General features: G+C 38.7%; 1 protein-coding gene across 1 annotated transcript; it reads right to left on the minus strand.

The window, feature by feature from the left end:
* Positions 1-52: 52 nt before the first annotated feature.
* Positions 53-27,667, minus strand: LOC127580846 (CMRF35-like molecule 5). The gene is made up of 6 exons (XM_052034780.1): positions 27,483-27,667; positions 20,556-20,879; positions 18,676-18,742; positions 8,487-8,581; positions 4,003-4,050; positions 53-1,384 (listed from the first exon to the last, which is right to left on the minus strand). The coding sequence occupies exons 1-6, from the start codon at positions 27,529-27,531 to the stop codon at positions 1,377-1,379; spliced, it is 591 nt and encodes a 196-aa protein (XP_051890740.1). The 5' UTR covers positions 27,532-27,667; the 3' UTR covers positions 53-1,376.

The following is a 27,667-nucleotide window of genomic DNA, read 5'->3' on the forward strand; positions in this document are numbered from 1 at the left end:
CAGCTTTGTATAATCAAATGTCAATGGAAAGAATGCTACCAAATATCGGAGCTTATATTGTTTAAAAGAAAGTTTATTAACATATTTGATTTGTAAACCTTGGTTCCTCTTGTTATTTGCTGTGGAAACAGCAATTATTTGATCAATTGCATAATAATCAGATGGGTCTTTCACAAACATTTTGTGTTGCAATCATTTTAGAAAGAAACTTCGTCAAAGCCTTTGAAAGCATTTCCTCTGTAAAACCAAAAATGATTGTTGGCTCTGTCGGAGGGTGAATCCACAAGTTACTCATGTGCCTCTTCACTCTTTTTAGTGTAGAGAGACTGAAGTAGTGGACAATAAGTTGCAGTCCAAAAATGTGTAGGATTTGTCTCTTACCAACACTGACAATACATAAAACTTTTTTTTTAAATTTTATTTACAGCATGGTAACAGGCCCTTCTGGCCCAACGTGTCCATGCCGCCCATTTTAAACCCATGTTAACCGACCCGTACGTCTTTGGAATGTGGGAGGAAACCGGAGCACCCGGGGGAAACCCACGCAGACACAGGGAGAACGTACAAACTCCTTAAGACAGCAATGGGAATTGAACTCCGATCGCTGGCGTTGTAATAGCATCACATTTACCGCTACACTATTATGCCGCCCTACCTCTACATCTTGGCTATGAAAACAGGTTGAGTGAACTCGGTCTTTTCTCCTTGGAGCGATGGAGGATGAGAGGTGACCTGATAGAGGTGTATAAGATGATGAGCGGCATTGATCGTGTGGTTAGTCAGAAGCTTTTCCCCAGGGCTGAAATGGTTGTCATAAGAGGACACAGGTTTAAGGTGCTGGGGAGTAGGTACAGAGGAGATGTCAGAGGTAAGTTTTTTACTCAGAGACTAGTGAGTGTGTGGAATGGGCTGTCGGCAACGGTGGTGGAGGCAGATATGATAGGGTCTTTTAAGAGACTTTTGGATAGGTACATGGAGCTTAGAAAAATAGAGGGCTATTGGTAAACCTAGCAATTTCTAAGGTAGGGACATGTTCGGTACAACTTTGTGGGCTGAAGGGCCTGTATGTGCTGTAGGTTTTCTATGTTTCTATGAATACCAGGCTGTAGAAGTGTTAGCTGAGATGAAAGAGCATAATAAAATGTAGTTTCAGATTGTCCTAATAAATTTAACATACAAATCTGAAGTATTGATTACGGAAGCATTATGATTATAATCCAAATGTTGAGAATGGATCAATTCTGGAAGATGAGCAGCGCTGTGACTAGAAATTCTCCTTCTGGTCAGATGTCTCATAAAGATAGCGAAGGCCTTCTTATGTTTGAGAGCTGGATTTAGTTGTTGTTGTGTCACATATGGTACTTCCTCCATCATCCCTAGAAGGCTTTCAAAAGTACGTTGATAATGTTAAATGATACTGCATCAGTTGATCTCAAGTTGAAGAAAAGTTAAACTTTGGTATTGATAGTGGATCCCCCCACAATATGTTATGTTTTGCTTTTGTTGTAATTCTTAACATAATTTAATTGAAAAAGTAGAATAAATTAGATAAATAGGTCAGCTGTCCAATTTTTCATTTTGCATAAATGGACCTTATTTAAATTGTATTTCTGTTTTAGTTTAATTCATGAATTTGGCTCTCTGGCACATTCTAACTCAACCATGCTAATCATAAAAATATAACTGGTAGAATAGGAAGAGGCCATTTGGCTCTTTAAGACTAATCTGCCACTCAATAGGATCAAATCTAATCCTATAGGTCAACTCCATCCAATTCCCATATCTCTTGACTTCCAAAAATCAATGAACCTCAGTCTTGAGTACAGTCAATAACTGAATATTGACAGCTCTTGTAGCGGTTGCTACCGTGATGTGAAAGCAAGACACTAGTCGATGGGTTGCAGAACAAGAACTGGTTTATTTTCCTGCCTTCCGTGGGCCTTTTAAGAGAGACTGTTCCCGCCCACCGAAAACAGAAATGACGTCTGTGCTACGTCATCAAACCTTTCCTGTGCGCGGGTTCTCCCCGTTGCTCGGGGAAGACGAAGGCCCAACGGCAACTTGGGCCTCGCTGCTCCAACAACGCGCGACCCGACTGCCGAGCCGGTTCGCTTGCTCGAACGGTGAGTCGCTACGCTCTCTTGATATTGCTTGGGTTTTATTTTAATTATTTTTTCAGGATCTCAGCATCTCCAGAAAGCCTAACATTTTATTTCCCATCAGTAATTGCTCTGCTAGGCAATTCTAGAGTCAAACACATTGACATCTTGAGCCACGAACAGACCAAACCAAGTAGCGATGGTAGATTCCTCCACATTAGTGAATCAGAGAGTTTTTACAACAATGCAATGGTTCCTGTTGTCATTACCAATGCCAAGCTTTTAACCAAATTCTAAATTAATTGAATTTAAATTCCACAGCTGGTATGGGATTTGAACTCAAGTCACTTAATATTAACTGGTTTACTAGTCGAGTAACTTAGCCTATGCACCATTATCATACATATTATTGTTATTGGACATAATGAATAGGTTAGAATCGAGGCTCATTTTTAACCCCAAACACAAAAGGCAGGTGTAACACTTCCATTCATGAAACTGAAATTTAAAGTCAGCTGAAAGCTTCTGCCTGATTTTGGGCCTTTCACAAGCCTTGACCACAGTTTTTGAGCAGATACAATCAGGCACATTAGTGCTGGTTGACAGATGAAAGGTCATCACCTGGTATTTTAACTCTCTTAGAAGTTTCTCTCTCTTCAGGTGCTCCCTGACCTGGTGAGTAGTTGTAGCATCTGTAGTATTTTGCTTTTGTGTCTACTTGATATTCTGTTTCCTTGACCTATCACTTCAAACCACAGTGAAGGAGCAGGATACCCTGGTGTTATCTCACTCTGTGGGGAGTCCTCTAGGCTGTTATTTCTGCTTCCTAAGATGGACGGCTCATTGGTGCAATTAAGTAGAGCTGCTTCCTGATATCGCCAGTGACCTGGGTTCAATCCTGATCTCCAGAGTATGTGCAGAGTCTGCATATTCTTCCTGGAATTGTGTGGGTTTCCTCCTGCATCCCAAAGATGTGCTGGTTGATAGGTTAATTGGCTACAGTGAATTGCCTCTAGTGTGGGTGAGTGGTAGAATCTGGGGACATTAATGAGAATATGGAGAGAATAAGTTGCAGGTAAAATTACTGAAGGAATGAGATTGTTCTGTGGGCCAGCATAGATTCGAAGGGCTGAAATGGCCTCCTTCTGTGGAGTAAGGAAATATGGAAATATCGTCATCTTCTCAAAAGCAAAAGTCAAGGGATGGTTCATGAAGGGTTAGGGGGACATCTGCCAGAAACTGGGCATTGGATTTTGCATGTGGTACTGAGGAACAGACCAGGCTACTTTAGGGTGAGGAACTAGAGGTCTGATAGTCAACACACTTCCTGAACTTTCCAACACCACCACAGCTTCCTTCATGAGTTGCCAGGCTTTATTGAAGAAGTAGAAATGCATATCCTCTTTCCTCCTTCCTATCTGAGGAAGTGGAAGACACTTCTAGTTTCCTAACCAACGCTTGGAGTTACAGTCAACCAACCCAAGTGGTGCAGTTATTTAATGAGTCATTGGAGAACAGCTATAATACTCTTGAAGACACTTCAACCAACATCTGGCCACTTGTGTTGAGCTTTGCATTTGAATGGCTGTTTGTCTATGAATAGGTTCATAAAGTAAAGTTAACTGTTAATGGGTTCATTGGGCAGTGGGTACTGTCACACTTTAAAAAGATTGTTCTCAATTGCAGACTGACTCAGTGAAAGGGATTGCCAGCATTTTCTGTTTTCGTTATAATAGAAGTTCTACTTGGATTCTGGTGCGGGCTTTTGTTAGACTTGAAATAATTTTTAATGTAAGAATGGAAATAATTGGCTTATTTCATTTTTAAAACCAGATAAATAATCATTTGATAGATAGTAAGAAGACACGCATTATTCATCAGACTTCAGATGTGAATTCCTTACCATAGCTTGAATTAGACTCTTCCTCTATGTAACGGAATCCCTTCTCACCTAAGCATGATACAGAAATAGATTGAAGAGATATGATTAAAAACTGATACCGTAAATCCAGTATATATTCTAAGGAATATTGGTCTATAGTGTATTTCTAGACTTGCAACAGACAAGTCTACTAAAACACATCTTTACTTCAAAGCGTGAAAGTAGAATAATTTATATGTCAAAAGATTCCTCTTTGCAACATTTACAAGCATACATAATAATAATAGGTTACAGCAGGACCCCTCGTTTTAAAGTCTCAGCCTGACTTTAACTCACCTGAAACCATTGGTTCTGTAAGTGGTTGGATGATCTGAAACAATTGTGTCATGTATCCCATGCCCAGTTAACAGGTGCTTGCAAATGCATTTGAACTCTTGGTATTGATTTAGTAATTTAGTAAGTGAATAATTGAACCATAATCTGTGATGATAAAGGATTGATTTGAATGAATTTCATACACAGAACTAATCTTTCAACTCTAATCTGCTTGGAACGTCATGTTACATTGTCATTTTGCATACTTGCGTCTTGTGTCTGCTGCATTGTATATTGTTCTCTCTCTATGGTTTTATTTGCATCTGTAGGGTCAGTGCATATTCTTATTCATTGTTTACCCTGAGAACTGCTGCTCTAGAGATTCCTGCAGGTGTCAGCTGGGACTCAGTTGGTAACACTGTGAGCCAGAGATTGTGGGTTCAAATACCATTGTGGGGATTTGAGCACAAAGATCTTGCCTGACAATTCAGTGTGGAACTTGGGCAGTAAATTATTTCTGGAGATGCTGTCAGTAACTTAGGCTTTCTTTGCCTTCTTTGAAGGATGTAAGAGGTCTTGCGGTACTTTGCTGAAGGTGAATTATGCCTGTCGTTTGAGTAACATGAATCCTTCCACTAATTTTATTGAAAACACACATAGTCTGATCATTCACACATCTTGTTTGTTGTCATATTTTCCACATGTAAAAAGTACTTTTTGGCGGTGTGATAAATTTAAAAATTTTTTTTAAATTTTATTTTTAAAATTTTATTTGCAGCGTGGTAACAGGCCCTTCCGGCCCAACGAGTCTGCTACATTGTCAGGTTTTTTTCCTCCAAATTTTAGGACTTGTTTTAATTATTGGCATTGGAGTTTTGCTGATATAAACTGTTTTACAATTCATTATTTTTGACAATACTGATATTTCTCAAGGCACAGTAAATAACTTACTTACATGAAAAACAGAAGTACATATTGTAAAACCCAGATCCATGCTAAAAGATAACTGACAATGCATTTAAATTAAGATTAAATGATCTTTCCTAGTCACAAGATTCCCCTGCTCATTAAATAAAACTGATAATTTCACTGCAATACCCGGGCTATCGATCTTCTCATTGATCCATGCAGCTACCATGTGATCTGCCACATGATTATTTGAAAAATGGGCTTAATATCTATGGCCAATGAGCTGCTAGATAGCCTGGGTAGTGACTTTGGCTCTGGGTGTTGATGATGGTTTGTCCTGTCTTTCTGCCTTATTGCTAGTTTGGAAATTAAGATACCTTTATTAGTCACATATCGTATATCGAAACACACAGAGAAATGCATCTTTTTGCGTACAGTGTTCTGGGGGCAGCCCGCAAGTGTCGCCATGCTTCTGGCGCCAACATAGCATGCCCACAACTTCCTAACTCGTACGTCTTTGGAACGTGGGAGGAAGCCGGAGCACCCAGAGGAAACCCACGCAGACACAGGGAGAACGTACAAACTCCTTACAGACAGTGGTGGGAATTGAACCCAGGTCGCTGGCGCTGTAATAGCGTTATGCTAACCGCTACACTACTGTGCCTGCTATAGGCACTACCATTGTGTCATAGAAGGCAGCCTGGAAGTATTGGCATTTGAAACAGCATGGCTTGGCATGGCATGGATAATAAGGAGACAAAAAAAAAGTTTAATAACATAAAATTAACTTGCTTTTTCACCAATTTCTTTTTAACCCTGATTTTAGCTTAGTCTTAATATTCAGGAAATAAATACAAAAAAAAATTCAGGCAAATGTATTCAAAAATTTAAAATAAAATGTTTAATGACAGTGAAGTCCTGAGAGCATTGATGAGGTTAGGCCATGGCTGGAGTACTGTGTGTTATTCTGGTTGCAAGACTAAAGGAAGGACATGATTTCACTTGAGAAGGTGTAGAGGAGATTCACCGGGATGTTGCCTGGGATGGAGCATTTCAGTAATGAGCAGAGACTGGATGGTCTGGGATTGTTTTCCTTGGAGTGGAGAAAACTGAGGGAGGACCTGATGGAGGTATACAACATTATGAGGGGCATAAATAGGGTAGGTAGTAAGAACATTTTCCCCTTCCAGACATATCTAAAACTGCAGGGTGAAGATTGGAAAGTTTAGAGGGGAGCAGAGGAAGAATGTTTTCACCCAGAGGCTGGTTAGAATCTGGAACACTGCCCGAGGAGGTGGTGGAAGCAGTGACTCACAACATTTCAGAGATACCTAGACCAGGACTTGAATGGCCAAGGCATAGAAGGCTACAGATCAAATGCTGGTAAATGGGATTAGTATAGTATGTTCTTGATAGTCAGCATGGACATGGTGGGTGAAGGGCCTGTTTCTGTGCTGTACGATTCCATGACTTGGTATTGGTATTAGTTTATTATTGTCACTTGTACTGAGGTACAGTGAAAAACTTGTCTTGAACCGTTCGTACAGATCAATTCATTACACAGTGCATTGAGGTAGTACAGAGTGCGTTGAGGTAGTACAGGGTAAAAAACAATAACAGAATACAGAGTAAAGTGTCACAGCTACAGGGAAGTGCAGTGCAAGTAGACAATAAGGTGCAAGGTCACAACAAGGTAGATTTTGAGGTCAAGAGTCCATCTCATCGTATAAGGGAACCGTTCAATAGTCTTATCATCATGGGATAGAAGCTGTCCTTGAGCCTGGTGGTATGTGCCCTCAGGCTCCTGTATCTTCTGCTTGATGGGAGAGGAGAGAAGAGAGAATGACCCAAGTGGGTGGGGTCTTTGATTACGCTGGCTACTTCACCAAGGCAGCGAGAGGTATGTCCATGGAGGAGAGGCTGGTTTCCATGATGCGCTGGGCTGTGTCCACAACTCTCTGCAGTTTCTTGCGGTCCTGGGCAGAGCAGTTGCCGTACCAAGCTTTGGTGCATCCAGATAGGATGCTTTCTATGGTGCATCGATGAAAGTTGGTGAGGGTCAAAGGGGACACTGTATGAAATGTATATGTAAATAAAAACTGAAAATGCTGTAAACACTCAGTGGAAAGAAAAATAGAGTAAACATTTCACATTGACGTGAAACATTAACTGTTTCCCATTCCATAAATACTCCCTGAACTGCTGAGTGTTTCCAGCATTTTTGATTTTTTTTATAGATTTCCAGCATCTACAGTTTTTTAAATATCCAATTGTGTTCATTTCTGGTCACCTCATTATAGAAAAGATGTGGAAGCTTTAGAGAGGTGCAGAGGAGATTTACCAGGATGTTGCCTGGATTGGAGAGCATGTCTTATGAGGATAGATTGAGCGAGCTAGGGCTTTTTGGAGAGAAGGAAGATGAGATGTGACTTGATAGAGGTGTACAAGATGATAAGAGGCATAGATCGAGTGGACAGTCAGAGACTTTTTCCCAGGGCGACAATGGCTAACACGATAGGACATAATTTTAAGGTGATTGGAGGAAGGTATAAGGGGGATGTCAGGGTAAGTTTTTTACACAGAGAGTGGTGGGTGCGTGGAATGAACTGCCTGCAGAGGTTGTGGGGGCAGATATATTAGGGATATTTAAGAGATTCTTAGATAGACACATGAATGATTGAAAAATAGGGGGCTATGTGTGAGGGAAGGGTTAAATAGATATTAGAGCAGGATAAAATATTGGCACAACATTGTGGGCTGAAGGGCCTGTACTGTGCTGTGGTGTTCTATGTTCTATGTTCCATGTAAGTGCAAGTTTTATCCAACTCTGCATCTAGTGCTAGTTAGGCTCTGCTCAGTGGGGAGAGCAAGGGTTGGGATTGCAGGGTGTGGGTGGTGCAGTTGAGACTGACCCACTAGCTACCCTGCCATTTCTTGGCAACGTAGAGGGCAGCCTGGAAAGTTGACCCCATAACACCAAGATTATAAGCAGACAGGTCCCAGGAATTTACTGAACTTGTAAGGTGACCGTTCTGAAATAACTCTTAACAACATGGATCAGATTTTATTTTGTACGTGTTTGATGGAAATACATTTACCTTGCTTCCTTGAATTAAATTTGCAACGGTATGTTAGGCTGGGAGTTTGCTTCAAGTAAGGTTACAGTATGGAGTGGGAGGACCCCCAGGAGAATTCCAGGCTTCCCTCTTGAGCTCACCCATTGAAAACAGGGTGTTTGTTCTTTAATTTGCAATTGAACTTTTTAAAGTTGTCCAACTTACCCACTGCTGAATATTTTCTACATCTTCTGATAAAAATAGCAGCGATAATCAAAATTCCAAACATCAGTCCCAGAAGGATGCACAAATCTGTGGTACTATAGGAGCAGAAAAGTATAAAGTTTATTTCACCAAAGGTCATTTTCATACTTTGGATAATGTAGTCTTGCTTCTTTACATTTCTTATATGTCTGCCTCAAGAAGGCAACATCCATCATCCAAGATCCCCACCATCGGGGCCATGCTATCTTCTCACAGCTACCATCAGACAGGAGGTGCAGAAGCCTGAAGTTCCACACCATCAGGTTCAAGAACAGCCATTTCCCTTCAACCATTCGGTTCTTGAACTAACCTGCACAACCCTAATCACTACAGGTTAGCAACACTATGACCACTTTGATCACTTTGCACTAAAATGGACATTTGTTTTGTTCTAATTGTGCTCTTTCTTGTAAAATTTGTGTATAATTTATGTGTAATTGATGTTTTTCTTGTGAATGCTGCTTATCTGATGTTATGTGTCTGTGATGCTGCTGCAAGTAAGTTTTTCATTGCAGCTGTGCACACGTGTACTTGTGCATATGACAATAAACTTGACATTGACTTTGACTTTCTCAGTTTTCTCCTCACACTTCTGCTGCTAAAACCACTGATTTCTGCAGGGAACATTACCCCAGACACCAACTGCCTACCCAACACTGTATGCACGCACAAACCTTGACAGTGACTGTCAGCTGGCTATTAAGGTTGCAATCCTATCCTTCATTAATATATTCTCAGGAACAAATTGGACAAGTTGTTGGAGAGGGATAAAGAGAAGAAATCCTGAACAATATTCACCTCCTTAATATCTATGAATTTCTTTATAGAAGCCACACGAAGAACAGCTCAATTTAAGTAAAGATTTTCATTAAAATCAGAATCAGATTTATTATCACTGACTTAAGTGACGTGAAGTTTGTTGTTTTGCAACAGCAGTACAGTGTAAAGACATAAAAATTACTCTAAATTACAAAAATAAATAAAGAGTGCAAAAGAGGAATAATGAGGCAGTGTTCAGGGGTTCATGGACCGTTCAGAATTCCGATGGCGGAGGGAAAGAAGCTATTTCTAAATCGTAACCTCATAACTATGCCCCACATTATTCTGCATCCAACTTAAAACTTTATTTTTCTTTGCAACTGGGAATAACAGATTAACTGAAAGTAACATGGGGATTTTTTTCTTTCTTTTTCAACCTTTTTATTAATTTTCAAATTAATATAGCTTAATCCATATGACATCGGTAATTATACACGTAATACAAAGAGATCAGGAGGACAATTATGACATATATAGTCATAAAGAAAAAAAATATATTCTAGGCCCCACGGTTTCTTGGTAAATGAATATCTTACAAAAAAAAAGTTAAAAGGAGAAAGAAAAAGATTTATTATATCAAAAAAACCCAAACTGAAAAAAAAATTGTAAGTAGTAAAACGAAACAGACTAAAAAAAGATTTCAAAAGAAAAAAAACTGGACTGATGTTTCTCGACGAACAAAGAGCATCATTATGTCGTCAACTCCACTCCTCTAAATTCAAAGATTATTGAAAAGGCATCTATATCATATGAAAATATTGAATAACTGGACTCCCTCAAATTTAAGCGAAGAATCAACAGTGCCACTCCTAAATTTTTCTAAGTTGAAACATGATAGAGTTTGAGAAAACCATTGAAAAGTGGTGGGAGGTATTGGATCCTTCCATTTAAACAAAATGGATTGCTTGGCCATTAATGTAACAAAGGCAATCATATGACAAGCGGAAGCAGATAGGTGGCCAGATTCCATCACTGGTAACCCAAAAATTGCAATGATTGGGTGAGGTTGTAAATCAATATTCAGTACAGTTGAAATAATGTTAAAAATGTCCTTCCAATATTTTTCCAAAAGAGGACAGGACCAAAACATATGTGTTAGAGAAGCCATCTCCGAATTACATCTATCACATATAGGATTTATATGGTGATAAAAACGGGCTAACTTGTCCTTCGACATATGGGTCCTGTGAATCACCTTAAATTGTATCAAAGAGTGTCTGGCACACATTGAAGATGTATTAACTAATTGAAGAATTTTCTTCCACATCTCTTGTGGGTAAAAGTATCTGGAGTTCTCTTTCTCATTCATTCTTAATTTTATCAAGTGTCTCTGGATGTATTTTCATAATTAGATTATAAATTATTGCTATCAAACCCTTCTGATAGGGATTGCCTAAAATTTTTTCCATAATTTCAATTTTATATGGAGTCAGAAAAGAAGGCATAGTAACTTTTAAAAACTTTCTAATCTGTAAGTATCGAAAAAAGTGTGATTTAGGCAAATTGTATTTATTAGACAACTGTTCAAAAGATAAAAAAAAACAGTTATCAATGAACAGATCACAAAAACATGTTATTCCCTTCACTTTCCATAAAGAAAAAGCTGAGTTGATTCTGGATGGTTTGAAAGAAAAAATTAGATTGAATGGTGCTTGTTAAGTTAAATTTATTCAATCCAAAGAATTTACAGAATCGAACCCATATTCGTATTGTATGTTTAACTATTGGGTTAGTCATATGTTTACTTAATTTAGTAAGTGCAAAAGGAAGTGAGGCTCCTAAAATAGAAACTAATGAAAATTCTTGCACTGATTCATACTTAAGGTATACCCATTTGGGACATTGAATTACATCTAAATCTTGTGCCCAAGAAATTAAATATTTGATATTAATTGCCCAGTAATATAATCTAAGGTTAGGCAAAGCCATGCCACCATCCTTTTTAAATTTTTGTAAATATTTCTTACTTAACCTTGGGTTTTTATTCTGCCACATATATGAAAAAATTTTAGAATCAATAGTGTCAAAAAAAGATTTCGGGATGAAAGTTGGAATCGCCTGAAATAGATATAGAAATTTTGGTAAAATATTCATCTTAACTGCATTAATTCAGCCTATCAATGATAGGGATAATGGGGACCATTTCGTAAATGATTGTTTAACATGATCAGTTAAAGGTAACAAGTTAATTTTAAACAGGTCCTTATGCTTCTTGGTAATTTTAACACCCAAATACATAAAATGGTCTGTTACTAATCTAAATGGTAATTGCCTATAAACTGGGGTTTGCATATTTAATGGAAGGAGTTCACTCTTATTAAGATTTAATCTATAACCAGAATAAACACTAAACTGAACAAGCAGTGATAATACTGAAGGGATGGATTCCTCCAGGTTAGAAATATAAAGTAACAAGTCATCTGCATATAGAGATACCTCATGAATCCCCTGTCCACGAGTGATACCAAATATATGAAAAGAATCCCAAAGGGCAATTGCCAAGGGTTCCGAAGCAATATCAAATAATAGAGGACTGAGAGGGCAATCCTGTCTAGTACCTCGAAAGAGGGGATCTCTGATTATTAGTAAGTATTGAAGCCATAGGTGTATGATAAATCAATTTGATCGCAGATATAAAATTGGGATTAAAATTAAATTTCTCAAGTGTATTAAATAAATATTCCCATTCGACTCTATCAAACGCCTTTTCAGCATCTAATGAAATAACACATTCTGGAATTTTAGATGAGTGGGTATATATAATATTCATTAACCTCCTAATGTTAAAATGCAAATATCGATTCTGGATAAATCCTGTCTGGTCATCAGAGATAATTTGTGGAAGAACCTTTTCTAATCCAGAAGCCAATATTTTGGAAAATATTTCAGCATCCACATTTAATAAAGAAATAGGTCTATAAGATGTACATTCAGTGGGATCTTTATCCTTTTTAAGAATTAAAGAGATAGTAGCTTCATAAAAGGATTGTGGTAGTTTACCCACTGATAGGGCATCTTTAAAAATTTTTCCTAACCAGGGAGAAAGAAGATCAGAAAAAGATTTTAAAAATTCAACTGTATATCCATCAGGGCCGGGTGTTTTACCTGAATTCATTGAAAAAATTGCCTTCTTTATTTCTTCCTCCGAAATGGGTGCGTCTAATATTGAACGTTCATTACATGATAATTTTGGAGTCTTCAGGTCCCTTAAAAATTCATACATTAATGTAGAATCCTCAGGGAATTCTGATTGGTATAAAGAAGTATAAAATTCTTGAAAAGATTTATTAATTTGTTCATGGTCCACTGTATAGTTACCATCTGGTTTACAAATTTCAATAATCTGACGTTTGGTTGAAGCAGCTTTCAATTGATTGGCAAGCAATCTGCCAGACTTGTCACCATGTATATAAAATTGACTTCTGGTTTTAAGTAATTGATTCTCGATTGGAGATGTTAATAGTAATCTATGTTGTAATTGAAGTTCTGTTCTCTTTTTATAAAGCTCCAAATTGGGAGCATCAGAATATTTTTTTATCAATTTCTTTAATCTTATCAGCCAATATACGTATTTCATTATTAGTTTGTTTTTTTCAATCCAGCAGAATATGAAATAATTTGACCATGGATATATGCTTTAAATGTATCCCATATTATCCCACTGGAGATTTCTTCAGTAAAATTAGTTAAAAAGAAAAATGAAATCTGTTCTTTGATAAATTGAAGAAAGTCTAAATCTTGCAATAGAGAAGGATTGAATTGCCATTGTCTGAGACCAGAGGGTACATCTGCTAATTTAATTGATAATTTCAACGGCAGATGATCAGAAATGGCAATTGCATCATATTTACAGTCAATAATAAATGAAGCTAATCTAGCATCGGTACAAAAATAATCAATCCTCGAGTAATTATGATAAACATGAGAAAAAAATGAAAATTCTTTATCATATGGGTGTAGAAATCTCCAAACATCTAAAATTCTGGAATCGACTAAAAAGGAATTAATAAAGACAGTGGATTTGTTTGGAAGTGCAGGATTCGACACAGATCTATCCATCGGAGGGTTTAAATAACAATTGAAGTCTCCACCCATAATCAAAGTATATTCGTTTAAATTAGGAAAAGATGCAAATAGATGTTTAAAAAATTCAGGATGATCAACATTAGGTGCATAGACATTAACCATAACAACTTTTTTATTATGAAGTAAGCCAGTAATGAATAAAAATCTACCATTTGGGTCTGAAATTATCTCATAATGAACAAATGAAACTGAGGAGTCTATAAAAATAGAGACTCCTTTCACCTTTGCTTGTGAATTAAAATGGAACTGTTGACCTCTCCAAAATCTAAAAAAGCATTGATTATCCTCTCTCATCACATGACTCTCCTGCACAAAAATAATCTGAGCATTCAGTCTATGAAAAACTTTAAAGACCTTATTGCCCTTAATTGGATTATTTAAACCATTTGTATTCCAGGAAACAAAATTAATCATCTTATCCATTTTAATAGACTAAAAACATATGGTATGTAAAGGCTTAACTTTACTGTACAGGAGGCTCGTTAACAGGAAGAGGAAAAAGAGTTCAAAGAGAAGCCGGATATGACGAGAATTCAGACATATTTGTAGTTCGTCAGTCCAGGGGAAAAAAACTAACCTAAAAGCAACCCCACCTCCCACCCACAAAAGCCCAAAGACTGGCCAACAGGTAGCCAGAAAGCTATCTACTTATTTGAATACCCCCAACCCCATTGGTGGCAAATCTCCAAAACTGAAAAGAATGTAAATCACCTTTTGTAGTCAAAACAAAGGATCGAAAAAACCCAAAACAAATTTACTGAACTCTAAGCAAACTTGTTAGAAAAATTTAAACAGAAGCAAAGGATATTAACAGTCAACATTTAAAAAATACAGTTTTATAATTATTTCAAAGAAAAAAGCAATCAATCACTTTGTCAAGTTCTTGATTATTATTAAAACAGAGCATTAAAAAAATTATTAAACTAAAAGAGATAATAGAGAAAGGAAAAGAAGAATCATTAAGTATAATAAGTGTCCATGTTCCAGAACCAAGCAGGAGAACGTTAACAAAAGGGAGAAAAATAACTCCAAAATTAGGAAGAGTCAAATCTGAAAGTTAATTATTACTTAATAGATCAAATAAGTACTAAATCAAGGAAAAATGTATTTATTAACTCTCTAAAATTGAATGCTAGTCCATAAGAAAATCTTCGGCATCCTTGACGGAGTTAAACCATTTATGAGATTTATCGGGTAGTGTAATTCTCAGCCGTGCTGGAAATAATAATGCTGGATGGTAATTGCTTTGATAGAGATGCAACTTTACTGGTTTGTAACTCAGTCTCTCTTTCACAACTCTGGGGTGTAATCTTCAACCAAACGAAACTTCCACTGTTTGTATTGAATCATTCCACGACGACGAGCAAGTTGTATCAAATGTTCTTTCATACTTACGTAATGCAATCTCAATATTTGATGGAGATGTGGGTTTTGCTCTGGCGAAGGCTTTTGTCTTATTGCTTGATGAGCACGATTCAGAATAGACTGAGCAGAAAACAATTCAGAGCCAAACACATGGACCAGAAGTTTAGAAAACAATTCAATGAGGTTGCCAGTTTCAGTATTTTCAGAAAGACCGATGATTCTTACATTCTGTCTCCGACTGCGACTCTCTAAATCAATAATCCTCTGTTTTTGTTGTTCCAGCTTTTGTGTGGTTGTAATCAAATCTTTTTCAAGTGAGTTCAGTCTGGAATCTCTCTTTTTACCAGCTTGATCCAGCTCATCAATTAATTGCTGCTGTTTAGCATTTTCCTGAATGAGTGTATTTTGTCTGTCTTCCATATCCTTTAAAAGTGTTTCCAAATTGGCAAATCTTCGATCAAGCTCCTTATCCAGTTTAGAAATAGTTTCCAAAGTAGGTTTGAGGATCTCCATTATTCTTGCCGTTAGCTCCAGCTTTGGATCTGGTATTCATTTTGATAGTTAAAAATCAAAATGAATCTTGTAACAGTATTATAGGAGTCCTATTAAAGAGTATTACATAAAAGTTAGATGGAGCAGAGCCAATATATGTCTCACTCCATGCAGCACCACCAATAGACTCTTGGGGATTTATTTTTAACACATTTGATGGTTAGGACCAATGCCAGGGGTTAGAAGTGGAGGCGAATTGAATGATAGTGTTCAGGAGCGAGTTGGATGAATATCTGAAAGGGAAGAGGTTTCCCGGCTCTGGGGAAAGAGAAGGGGAGTGGGACCAGCTGGATTGCTCATACATGGAGCTGGTACAGACTCAGTAGGCTGAATGGCCTCCTCCTATGTGGTAACAATCTTGCGATTCTGTCATTGCTCAGTAATCAGATTGCTATTTGTGAGAGTTAGCTCTGCAGATTATACTTGCTGCATTTACCCACACAATGACAGCAACAGCTGCACAATGCAATTCATTACAGTGTTCGGAGTACAAGTACTTGTTTGTTCCTTCTCCACTCCTTCATCAACAGGCAGGTCTGGTCGCTGCTATTGAATGGTTTCCATGGTTGTGGTCGAAATGTGGCTCTTAAAGTTTAATTAGCTTATGGGAGACCTGTGGCATCTTTGGTCCTTTCTCTTGTTACCACTCTTGTGAAGGGAATCATGTCTAATCACACCAACAGTTGCACAGCACAGTTAATCTAACTGCAGCACTCACTTACTGAAGGCCAAAAGAGCAAAAACATTCCTCAGTTTGCCGATCATATGACATTTGAATAAAAGCAGAGGGATAATAAAGAATAAAACAACATCATGTTAGGGGAGAGACTTTAACCATTTCATTCACCTAAGAAATTGCACCAATTTGAACAGTGTAGAAGTTTATTGCTTTTTGTTGAGATTCACTTAATAGTAACAGTTGTTGGGTCTGCAGTGTGAACTCACTTACCTCTTTTAAGGAAGTTTGATCATATTGGGATAGTTTTGCACAATACAGCTGTTCCTGATGGCCTCATGTCTGCTTGAGGAGAGACTGATGGAACGTGCTCTAAGTTTTGCCTCTACTTCCCTCTTTGTTGTTGCAATCTCTCTTCAAGGTTTGGAAAAAGTTCCCTGTTCAGTTTTGGTTGGTTCCTTTGGCTGACACTTGTGCTGAATGGTGAGAAGTTTGTTTGGACAGCAAGGAATGATTGAAATTTTTACTCTGAAGCAAAGTTTTACCTAACTGTCCTTCCTGTGCTGCCTTCTGGTACATAATATAACCTTTTGCCCCATTCCCCTTAAACTTAGAATGGAGTACAGCTGCAGATACTGGTTAAAAATGAAGACTGGATGGAAAATACTTAGCACGTAAAGAGCTATAATAGTTTGGACACCTAGGCCCAGAGTATTTGGGTCCAAAACCTAAAGATTATGCCTGGTACAGGATGTGTTTGAAAAGGCAGAAGTTAAGTGTTGAGCATGCCACGTATTTAAGGACTTCTGTTAGAACAAAGAACACAGAACAGTACAGCACAGGAACAACACCTTTGGCTCACCATGTTGAGCTGAACTAATTAAACTGGTAATTAAGCACCTAACTAACCTAATTCCTTCTGTCTACACAATGTCCATATCCCTCCATTTTCTGCACATTCATGTGCCTCTCTAAGAGCCTCTTAAATGCCTCTTTCGTATTTGCCTCCACTACCACCCCTCACAGTGTATTCCAGGCAGAAGATAAAGGAGAGAAAAGAAAAATTTTAAACCATCTGGTGACACAAGAGACGCTGGAATCGGGAACAAAAAACACATTGCTGGAGGAACTCAAAGGGTCAAGTGGCATCTGTTGAGGCAAAGGGATGGTTGTAGTTTTGGGTGGAAACCCTGCATCGATCCCTTTGCCTCCACAGATGCTGCCTGACCCACTGAGTTCCTCCACCAGTTTGTTTTTTGCTGAAAGCTAACTCCGTTCCCTTTTATATATACACTGGGAAAATAGATCACCTTTAACTTTGAGCTCGATGTTCCAAGTCACCCAAAGAAAATTGTTATTGGAATATTACAATTATAAAATAAAACAGAAAATACTGGAAATACCCAACATGTTAAGCAGCATCTGTGGAGGGAGGAACAGAATCTAACTTTTCTTAGTCTAGAGACTGGAGGTGTGAGACTAGAACTAGGGGACATAGCCTCAGGATTCGGGAGAATAGATTTAGGACAGAGATAAGGAAAAACTGCTTTTCCCAGAGAGTAGTGAATCTGTGGAATTCTCTGCCCAGGGAAGCAGTAGAGGCTATCTCATTAAATATATTTAAGACACAACTAGATAGATTTTTGCATAGTAGGGGAACTAAGGGTTACGGGGAAAAGGCATGTAGGTGGATCTTGAGTCCACGGCCAGATCAGCCATGGTCTTATTGAATGGCAGAGCAGGCTCAATGGGCCAAATGGCCTCCTCCTGCTCTATTTCTTATGTTCTTATGTTCTTTTTCATAATGATGAAAAGTCAGATTGTCAATGTTTGTGCAAGAATAAGATATTCATTCCTCAGCAACACCTTAACAACTTTGTAAATACAGAGAAAACTGACAATGGCAATAAATATATCAAGAAAACATGTTTATTTAGTGGTGAAATTACTGGAGAAGCTGTCAGGTATCTTGACCATCGACCCCAGGAGCCTGTTCAAATCCCACTGTAGTAGCTGGAAAATTTGAATTAAATATACCTTAAAGAGAAAGACTAGTCTCAGCCTAGTCTTTCTAGCAAACAAGCCACTGACTAGTAAACAAGCCACCAGGTTGTCATGAAAATCCTGCAGAGAAGGGTACCAGGGTCTTGACCTGAAATGTTGACAATTTCTCTCCCCCCACAGATCCTGCTTAATCCTCTGAGTTCCTCTAGCTTTTTGTTCTTTTGTTCCAGATTCCAGCATCTGCAGTCTCTTGTGTCTCTGACTTGGTCTGGCCAATATGACACTGTAGAACCACTAATGTAATTGACTCTTAAAAGCCCCCTGAATTCAGGGGAAATTTAAGATGAACAAGACATTAAACAAACAAAATAAAGTAGTCACTATCCACTGACAAAAATTGGTTCCCAATTCATAGGAGAAATATGATTGTTAAACCTTTTTAGAAATGGGTGTTTGGTAGAATTGGTGCCCAAGTTAGTGGGGGTGAAGTGGGGTGTGGATTGGGAGGGTGTGGTGTTTTTTCTACTCCTGAAAACCCAGTGCAAAGATCTTTGGGGCAAACAGCCCTTGTAACTATTGTTTTCTGGATTGTATTCTCGCATCCTTGAAATACCATCAGTTCTACTTATTTACCTATTCTACCATTACCTTTGATTTGCCTGATGAACTGTTTCCAAGGGTTCGTAGGGCAGCGTGGGTGATGGTGTTGTTGGAGCTGGAAAAACAATTGCAAAGTAAGTATTTTGCAGCTTGCATAAGTTTATATCCAGCAGATACACAAAAATAAGATGTTGCCTTTTGCCTTTGGAAAATTTGATATCACGTTCTTCCAGAAGAAAACCAAACAAATTTTATTGTGATGTGGTCTGTTGGATTGAGATCCTTCCTTAGACAAAGTGAGACCTACCATGGGGTCAATTCCAGTTGATACAGATTGGACAAGCTATTGGGGTACAGTGACATGGAGGTTATTTTACTCAACTAATAACTGGTTAATGATCCAGAGACACCAATTCAAGTAACGCAATAGCGACTGAGGGATTTAATAAATCTGACACAAAAAACTAACATGAAACCAATGTATAAAAATGCATCTGGTTCAGTGACATCCTTTTGGGAAGAAGATCAATTCTCCTTACCAGGAAGATCTATATGTGGCCCCAGGCACACAGCAATATTATTGGCTGTTAGTTACTTTCTGAAATAGCTAGCATTTGTATGAAGTGCATTAAAGTTACTGAATAAATATAGCTTCCTGAAGGCTTGCCTGAAAGATGACATCCCAATGTTGACAGGTGAAGTGGACACTCAATTCCGAACTCCATCACAGCAAGAGATTACAGGTGGACAGAGGAAAAGGTGTAACATTCCCACTCTCTTGTGGGAATCTGACCCATGATTGCTCAAAATGGAAGAGGGGCTTTCCAGATGGCATTGAGAACCTCGAGTCCCTTTGCTGGGAGAATACTGAAGTGCAGTATAAACAGGATTGTACCATCTCCCAAACTACACATCTGCCAGCCCACTCAAGCACCTCTTGCCCCACCTAGGCAGAATGTGTGGATCCCATACTGGCCACATCAGCCATCTCAAAACCCATGAAACTGGAATGGAAGCAGGTCACCTTTGATCCTGAGAGAACAGAAATCTGAGGATACCTTTTGCGGCTTCCAGAATTCCAGCACCTCTCTGTTTAGAAGTGGCAGAGTAGTCCATCACACCTGCCTGCCACGCTATCTCCTCCATGAATATTTCCCCACTGTTTATAGAGTCATAGTGTTATAGAAAGTTACAGCATGGAATCAGCTCACTGAGTCCACATTGACTATCAAGTACCCAATTACGCTAATTCTACTCTAACCTATTTTCCTCTTCCCACATTCCCATGAGCTCCCTCCAGATTTTACCACTCACCTGCACACGAGGGACAATATACAGTGGCCAATTTGCCTATAAAACTGCACATTTTTTGAACCTGAGAGGAAACTAAAGCACCCAGAGGAAACCCATGCAGTTGCAGGAAAAATGTGCAAACTCCACACAGACGGGATGGAACTCAGGTCACTGGAGCTATGAGGCAGCAGTTCCACTAACTGTGCCACTATGCTCTGGCACTTAATTACTTTTAATTAGATAGTCCCAGCTAACTTACATGAAATCAGTTAAATTGTGCTTGAATCAATTGAGAACAACACTACTAGTCTACCTTTAGCATAACTGTAGTAAATCTAAATGAGGTATGAGTACTGCTATTAAAATGTTCCTGAAATGAAAGCATGTGTCCAGCTTTATTTCTCAAATCTAAGCCCAGAATTGCTCCCTTCCTTTCACGTGGTGGCTAAAAAAACTCCTTAAAGTTTCTTCCAAAATCATGTGGAATTTCAGCACTTAAGTGCATCTCTAATTTTCTAATAGTTTAGAAAGATTACCATAAGCCAACAAAGTATTGCTTATTTATAATCATTAAATCAGTCCCTTCTCTAAACAATGGGAACTGCTTATCAGGAAGAAATGAATTTCCATCTTACCTTCTATAACGTTCAGTTGTATCTTAACCATTCTGTCGTAGCCAGTGATTGTAATACCACACCAGTAATGTCCTGTGTCCTTGGTGGATAGTTGGGTCATGGTAGTGAAAAATTCTCCGCTGGTTTGGTTGTCCACAATAATTATTCTATTGTCAATGTTTTCCTGCTGGCCTTGAGAATGGGCAATAATACTGCATGATTTCCACTCGGACCCCTTGCACAAGTACTTTTCGTGGTACTTGTAATATGAGGCACAATACTGACATCTTATGGTGACTGCTCCTCCTGTTGTCCCGAACACTTGCTTTGGCCCAGTTAATGCAGCTGCAAGTACAGAGCACAGTTGGTAATTGATTAAAGTCGTACAGATCTCGTGCTGATGATCAGAGGAACAGCAAATACTGAATCACAGTATTTTACAACGCAAAAGTCTATTCAGCTCATGGTGTCTGTGGTGGTCTCTGAAAAAGATGTTCACTTATTCCACTTTCTTTGTTGCATGCACATAAAATATTCTTCACCTATGATGCTCAGATCCTTCTTGCTTTGCCAGGCAAATAGAGAGGGTGATAGAGAATTCATTTGTTTTCAGCCAAACAGTTTACTCTGGTTCACATTCAGATTCAGATTAGTTGATTGCCATAGACACCAGCTACAAATAAATTCCTTGCCTGCACAAAACTTACAGAGTAAGTAGAATATGGAGTTTAATTCAGATAAGTGTGAGGTGTTGCATTTGGGAAGTCAAGTCAAGGCAGGACTTTCACAGTGAATTGTAGGGCACTGGCGAGTGTTGTAGAACAGAGGGACCCTGGAGTTCAGGTACCTGGTTCTCTGAAAGTGGAATCACAGGTAGACAGGGTGGTGAAGAAGGTATTTTGCATGTTGGCCTTCATCAGTCAGGACATTTGAGTATAGATGTTGGGAGGTTATGGTGCAGTTGTACAAGATGCTGGTGAGGCCACACTTGGAGAATTGTGTTCAGATTTGGTCACCCTGATGTAGGAAAGATGCTATTAAAATGGAAAGAATGCAGAAAAGATTTACAAGGATGTTGCCAGGACTCGAGGGACTGAGTTATAGAGTGAGGTTGGACAGGCTGGGATTTTTCTCCTTGGAGCATAGGAGACGGAGAGGTGATCACATAGAGGTATATAAAATCATGAGAGGCATAGATAGGATGAATGGACTTTTTCCCAGATTGGGGAATCAAGAACTGGGGCATAGGTTTAAAGGTGAGAGGGGAAAGATTTAATTGGAACATGAAGGACAACTTTTTTTTAACACAGAGGGTGACACGTATATGGAATGAGCTGCCAGAGGAAGTGGTTGAGGCAGGTGCAATAAAAACTTTGAAAAGACAGTTGGACAGGTACATGAATAGGAAAGGTTTAGAAGGATATGGGCCAAACACAGGCAAATGGGTTTAGCTTGAATGGGTTTAGCATGTTGGTTGGCGCGGACTAATTGGGCCAAAAGGCCTGTTTCCATGCTGTATGACTCTGTGACTCTAGTAAACATGGTAGTAAATAAATATGGTAGTAAGTTGCCACTGAGTCACCCAACAGGTCCTTTGGCCCATCGAGTCCATGCCATCCATCTACACTCATCCTAGTTTTCCTTTCACACTCTCATCAACTCCTCCTCCCCCAATTCTCCTGCTACTTACCTCCAGTAAAATTTACAGTAGCCAGTTAACCTACCAGCAGATCTTTGGCCTGTGGGAGGACACCAGAACGCCCAGAAGAAACTCACACGGTCACCGGGTGACCTTGTCTAATGCGGCCATGACAGGAAGATAGATCTTAATTCCTCAATCCTATGGATAGTGGTAGTGTATAAGTCTACATGTTTGACTTTCAGCCACTTTGAGTGGCTGTCAATGGAGTGAACAAGTGATCAACACCATTTTTGCAACAGTCAACATGAGCCTGTTGGAATAGTCTTGCTGGCATCCACACATACAGTGGTGTTTTAGAAAGCTGTGTTTGGCAGTTCCAACATACTCCATCAATACTGACTAGCTCCAGCCCTTTCATTCCTTTTTAATGACAGAGCAATAGTCAAATCCTCTGACCTCTGCTATTCCTAAACATTTGCATGGAGTTCTTCCATTATCCTTTCTGGCTTTCTCAGGATCAGTCCTGTGTCCCTATTTATACAACCCTGGCTGGTAAATAATTCATACTGTTGTAATGAAACAGTCTTTTGTCTTCAGAAAGACCTGTATTTGAACCAAGTTCAAATTCAAGTTTATTGTTGTCATAGACGTACATACACAGGGTATAAATGCGACGGAAATTAGCTTTTTGCAGGAGCAGCACAGTACATTGCAAGACAAGGACAAACACAAGTTAATATAAATTAGCATAAATTATGCATAACTTACACATGTCAAAAACAATAAACAACAAAATAACCATAACGACACTAGTGCAAGATTTAGTGGGAAAGAAAGATATATATAGTCTGAGATAGTGTTAAGGTTTTTCACATCGATTCAAGAACCTGACGGCAGTGGGGAAGAAGCTGTTGTTGAACCTTGAGGTGTGGGTCTTCAGGCTTCTGTACCTCCTGCCTGATGGCAGCATCAAGGAGTGGGCACGGCCCGGATGACTGGGGTCCCTCTGCTAAGTGTGCATCATACAACTGCTTCAAAATTAGGTCATTTTAGGTAGCTCAGGTTACTGCCCTAATGGATAAATTGTCACCCACACCCTTACAATAAAAATGTTGTTTTCACTGTTTGTAATGGCCTATATTTTTATTTCGTCTACTTATGTTTGTTTTATTCCAATGTGCGTAGAGGACAGATAGGTGCACCAACTGCTTTGGTACAGTCTTGTAAACACAGGGCAGATTTTAGTCTTCATCTGGGCAGTGAACTAAATTACCTGCAACTAACTGTGGGTTGAAAATCTTGCTGAAATTGTTCGTATCTAATGCACCTCTTTTAACCTACTTATTCCTATAGAGATCTGTGAGAGTTCCAGCTTCATGTATCTTACACGGTAGTGTAGTGATTAGCGTAACACTTTACAGTGCCAGCGACCCGGCTGCAATTCCAGCCACTGTTTGTAAGGAATTTGTACGTTCTCCTCGTATCTGCGTGGGTTTCCTCCAGCTGCTCCAGTTTCCTCCCACATTCCAAAGACGTACAGGTTAGGAAGTTGTGGGCATGCTATGTTGGCGCCGGAAACGTGGCGACACTTGCGGGCTGCCCCCAGAACACTCAACGCAGAAGATGCATTTCACTGTGTGTTTTGATGTACATGTGACTAATAAAGAGATCTTATCTTAAGGATTTGTTGCAGTTCTACTTGGAACTCTTTCCGCAGACTCATTCTTGCTTCCCAGTCTTGCTCTGATCTTGAGGACTTAACAGACTATGGTTCCAGCTTGCTCCAAGCATTAATCTCATGTGATTTTCCTTGGATTCATTACTCGTGGGTCTTTTTACTATTGGGATTTTTGCAGGTTCCAGAAACCAGCATATGTCACATTAGCTTTTCTGTAAATCAATTATATATTCAGGAAAAAGAAGCAACTTTTACCTCTGATTGATCTCACAGAAACCTACCATGCAAAGCAAATAAAAATAAAATTCTGCTCAAGGCAGATAAAAATAAATATACATTCCAAAATATTAAAGGGAATTTTCATTATGGAGATACTGCCTGTTCTGTGTATATGCATATAATACATATGTACGAAATAAAAGGGGGTATTCATAAATCTAACCTCTTTTTCAGCTATATCCCTATATCTTGTATGTATTTCAGACTTGTAGTGTACTTTCTTTGTTGACTAAATATGACTTCTACCCATTATCAGTCAAATGAATGTTTTAATTAGTTTTCCTTGTTTTCACCAGATAATTTTTTAAATTTTCAAACAAGAACAAGTTCCGACAGATAACAGCCACAGTGAAGAACATAAAAAAACACAGTTCTAACAAATGGTCTCTGGCCTGAAACATTAACTCTGTTTCTCTTTCTTCAGATGATGCCTGACCTGTGTGTATCCAGTATTTCCGGCTTTTGGTATAGCCATAGTCCTTTCATGGAGCTCCATAATGAAAATAAATGATCGGTCATCTGACCTTCAGGTACATTCATTTGACAGAAGTCATTTCACCTTTGTCCAGCATTGTTATACCATCCTACAACTCTGAGTGATAATTGTTTTATTGTTACAATCCCACCAGTTTGGGTACAGACCCTCCATCAAAATTAACATAAAGGTACACACAAACACACACACTTACATGTACATACACACACATAAACACACATATGACATAAAAGCATGAATGACACACAAATACAGAGAGAGAGAGACACACACACACACAAACACACACAAAGACACACCCACAGACACACACGCAAACAGACAGTCAGACAGACAGACAGACAGTCAGACAGACAGACAGACAGACAGACAGACAGACAGACACACACACACACACACACACACACACACACACACACACATACATATGCTCTCCTTCTTCCAGTTTATTTTCTTTATCTGACTGAAGTAATCAGTCTGTTGAATCACACTGCTCAAGATTCCTCTGTCTGTTATCTGCAACCTCGTCCCACTTTTTCACAGCTACATTGATGAGCTGACTTAAGGTCTGCAGCAAAAATATTGGACCAGAATTTCTAGAGGAATGTAGGTGCCATTATCAGCGGGAGTTCATTACTGTACCCATTCATTCATCAATTGATCTTCTGAAATTCCAACCTGTCTAATCTTCACAATAGATTCTAAGACAGATGTCTATAGAAAGCGTGATTAGTGGACTTGGAATTGAAAATTGGATTAAAAATTGGTTGGCATGGATTAGCAGAGAGAGAGTTAAGGACACTTTTTTCAATGACAGAAGGCAGATTGTAGAGAAATTCTTTAAGGATCCTGAGGTTCTGATCCAGCATCACTCTTGTGTACATCAATGAATCAGATACAGGCTCTGTAGGGAATTGAGTTGAAACTTACATGAGTGAATTAAATAGAAAATCAAAGGAAGCTCCAGAACTATTCTGATAGGATGTGAGGTAAGAAACATGTGAGGTAAGATAAAGCTTTGCCTTTTAATTATGTTCTGAATGGAATTAGGATCAGGTTCAATAGCTGTCTGTTAAAAACAGTTGGGCGAAGAAGGATGACTCATGACAATTGGGCCAATTACTTTTTCAAAGAGTCAACACAGACTTGATGACCCAAATGGTGGCTCCCTGCACTGTTTCATTCCCAGCTATCCAGCAAAGTTGGTAACAGTTTAGAAGAGTACACAAGATCAGTGATTTAACAGATGACCTGGAGGGTGCTCACCGCCCAGGGCTGAATTCAGGCACATCAGCTGAATCAGGACTTCAAACAATTTGTCTTGGCATTGATATGTCATCAATTTCTATCTGATTCTAGCAAACAGTCTCTTTCTGTCTGCCCTTAAGAGACTGATTCCCACTCTTTCATTTATTTAGAAGTTGGCCAAATCTTGTCCTGCCTCAAAGCAGTAGGTTGTAAATAAAAGACGAACAAAACACATTTAAACCTTCCTTCTGTGCATTGGCATAAGCTTGTGGGGAAAGGATAATCTACAGAACATCAGCATGTTTCTAAATATTGAACCATGGTGTCCTTAATCAGGAAACAAACAACTACCGAGATAGACTTTGTCCAGCATTTTTGGGAAGTTTGCCAGCATCTGGTTTCTCAATCACAGCTGGAGTTTCTAATTTCTTTTTAAGTTGCTGGGACCTGATGCACTCAACAGCCACCTCCCAAACCCTCTCCTTCTCTTCCTTCCTTCCTTCTCAATGTGATCACCGTTACAAAACTACATACTATAGTTACAAAGCTTTATATACGGGCAAGTGGGACTAGCATAGGTGTCTATCTTGGTTGGCATGGACGAGTTGAGTTGAAAGGCCTGTTTCCATGTTGTATTACTCTATGACTATGACTCCATGACTCTACAGACCTTTGCTAGCAATGTTCATATTTATAAGACCATAAGACTGTAAGAAACAGAAGCAGGAGTCAACCATGTGGCCCCATGTGCAATAACCCCATAACATTGATTACAATATGTAAAGAGCATCTCCAATAAGAAACAGCCCGAGCACTCCCTGATGAACCAAAGCCCACATTATCAAAATCAGGGCAAAATTGGAGATGAGAAAGGATCTTCTTCAGCCACATCAGCACAGTGGTTACAACTAAATGGATGGATTGCCTCCTTAACTTCCTTAAGACCACTCCAGCATCTACAAGGCTCTAATCAAGATCACGGTGAATAGTCACAACTTGCCTGAAGGAGTACAATAATTCTTTAGTGTGCAGTGCCTTCGAAGGTAAAGCTCTCTGTTTGATTGGAGCTCCTATTAATAACTATCTCTTCCAGCACCCACCTCCTGCAGCACATACTATTTCTGAGAAGGATAATATTTATTCCTCAATAATAACTGGTAAAAAATGCAGGATTATCTTGTCATTATTATATTGCTATTTGTGGAAGATTGAAAATTTATAGCCACGTTTCTCACGCTACAACAATGACTATATTTCAAAATAATTTAATAAACATGAAGAGATTGAGGATCATAAAAGTTGCTATATGAAAGCAAACATTTCTTCCAATATTCAAAGTACACTGAGAATTAAAACACATCTTTCTGGATTGTAAAAATCAAACTTTTTTGTGAAAGCATCAATTTTATTGAGCACATCTACAGATCTCCCTGACAAATAAGATAATGCAAAGCCCGTCAAATATTAAACACAAACTTTAAGAGTAAAACTAATTTTATAAGTAGAGGAGAGAGTTAATAACTTAATTCCTCTTAACACTTGATGAGGATTCAGTGAAATTTTGTCGTTAGTTAGAAAAAAAACTATTCTAATTGTTTTACTTACCTGCCAATGAAATGGTGATGACGATGAGAGTAAATTGAATGTTTTTCATTTTTAATAATAGTCTACTGATACTTCATATGCTTGTCACTTTGCACAGTCTGAGTTTATCCAGAAAGTGTCATTTGCTTCTTTCTGGATATCACAGAATGAAATGTTTGCCCTTAATTGCGCAAAGTCCCTGCAAG

This window comes from Pristis pectinata, chromosome 20 (genome assembly GCF_009764475.1).
Source record: "Pristis pectinata isolate sPriPec2 chromosome 20, sPriPec2.1.pri, whole genome shotgun sequence".
Lineage (NCBI taxonomy): Eukaryota > Metazoa > Chordata > Chondrichthyes > Rhinopristiformes > Pristidae > Pristis > Pristis pectinata.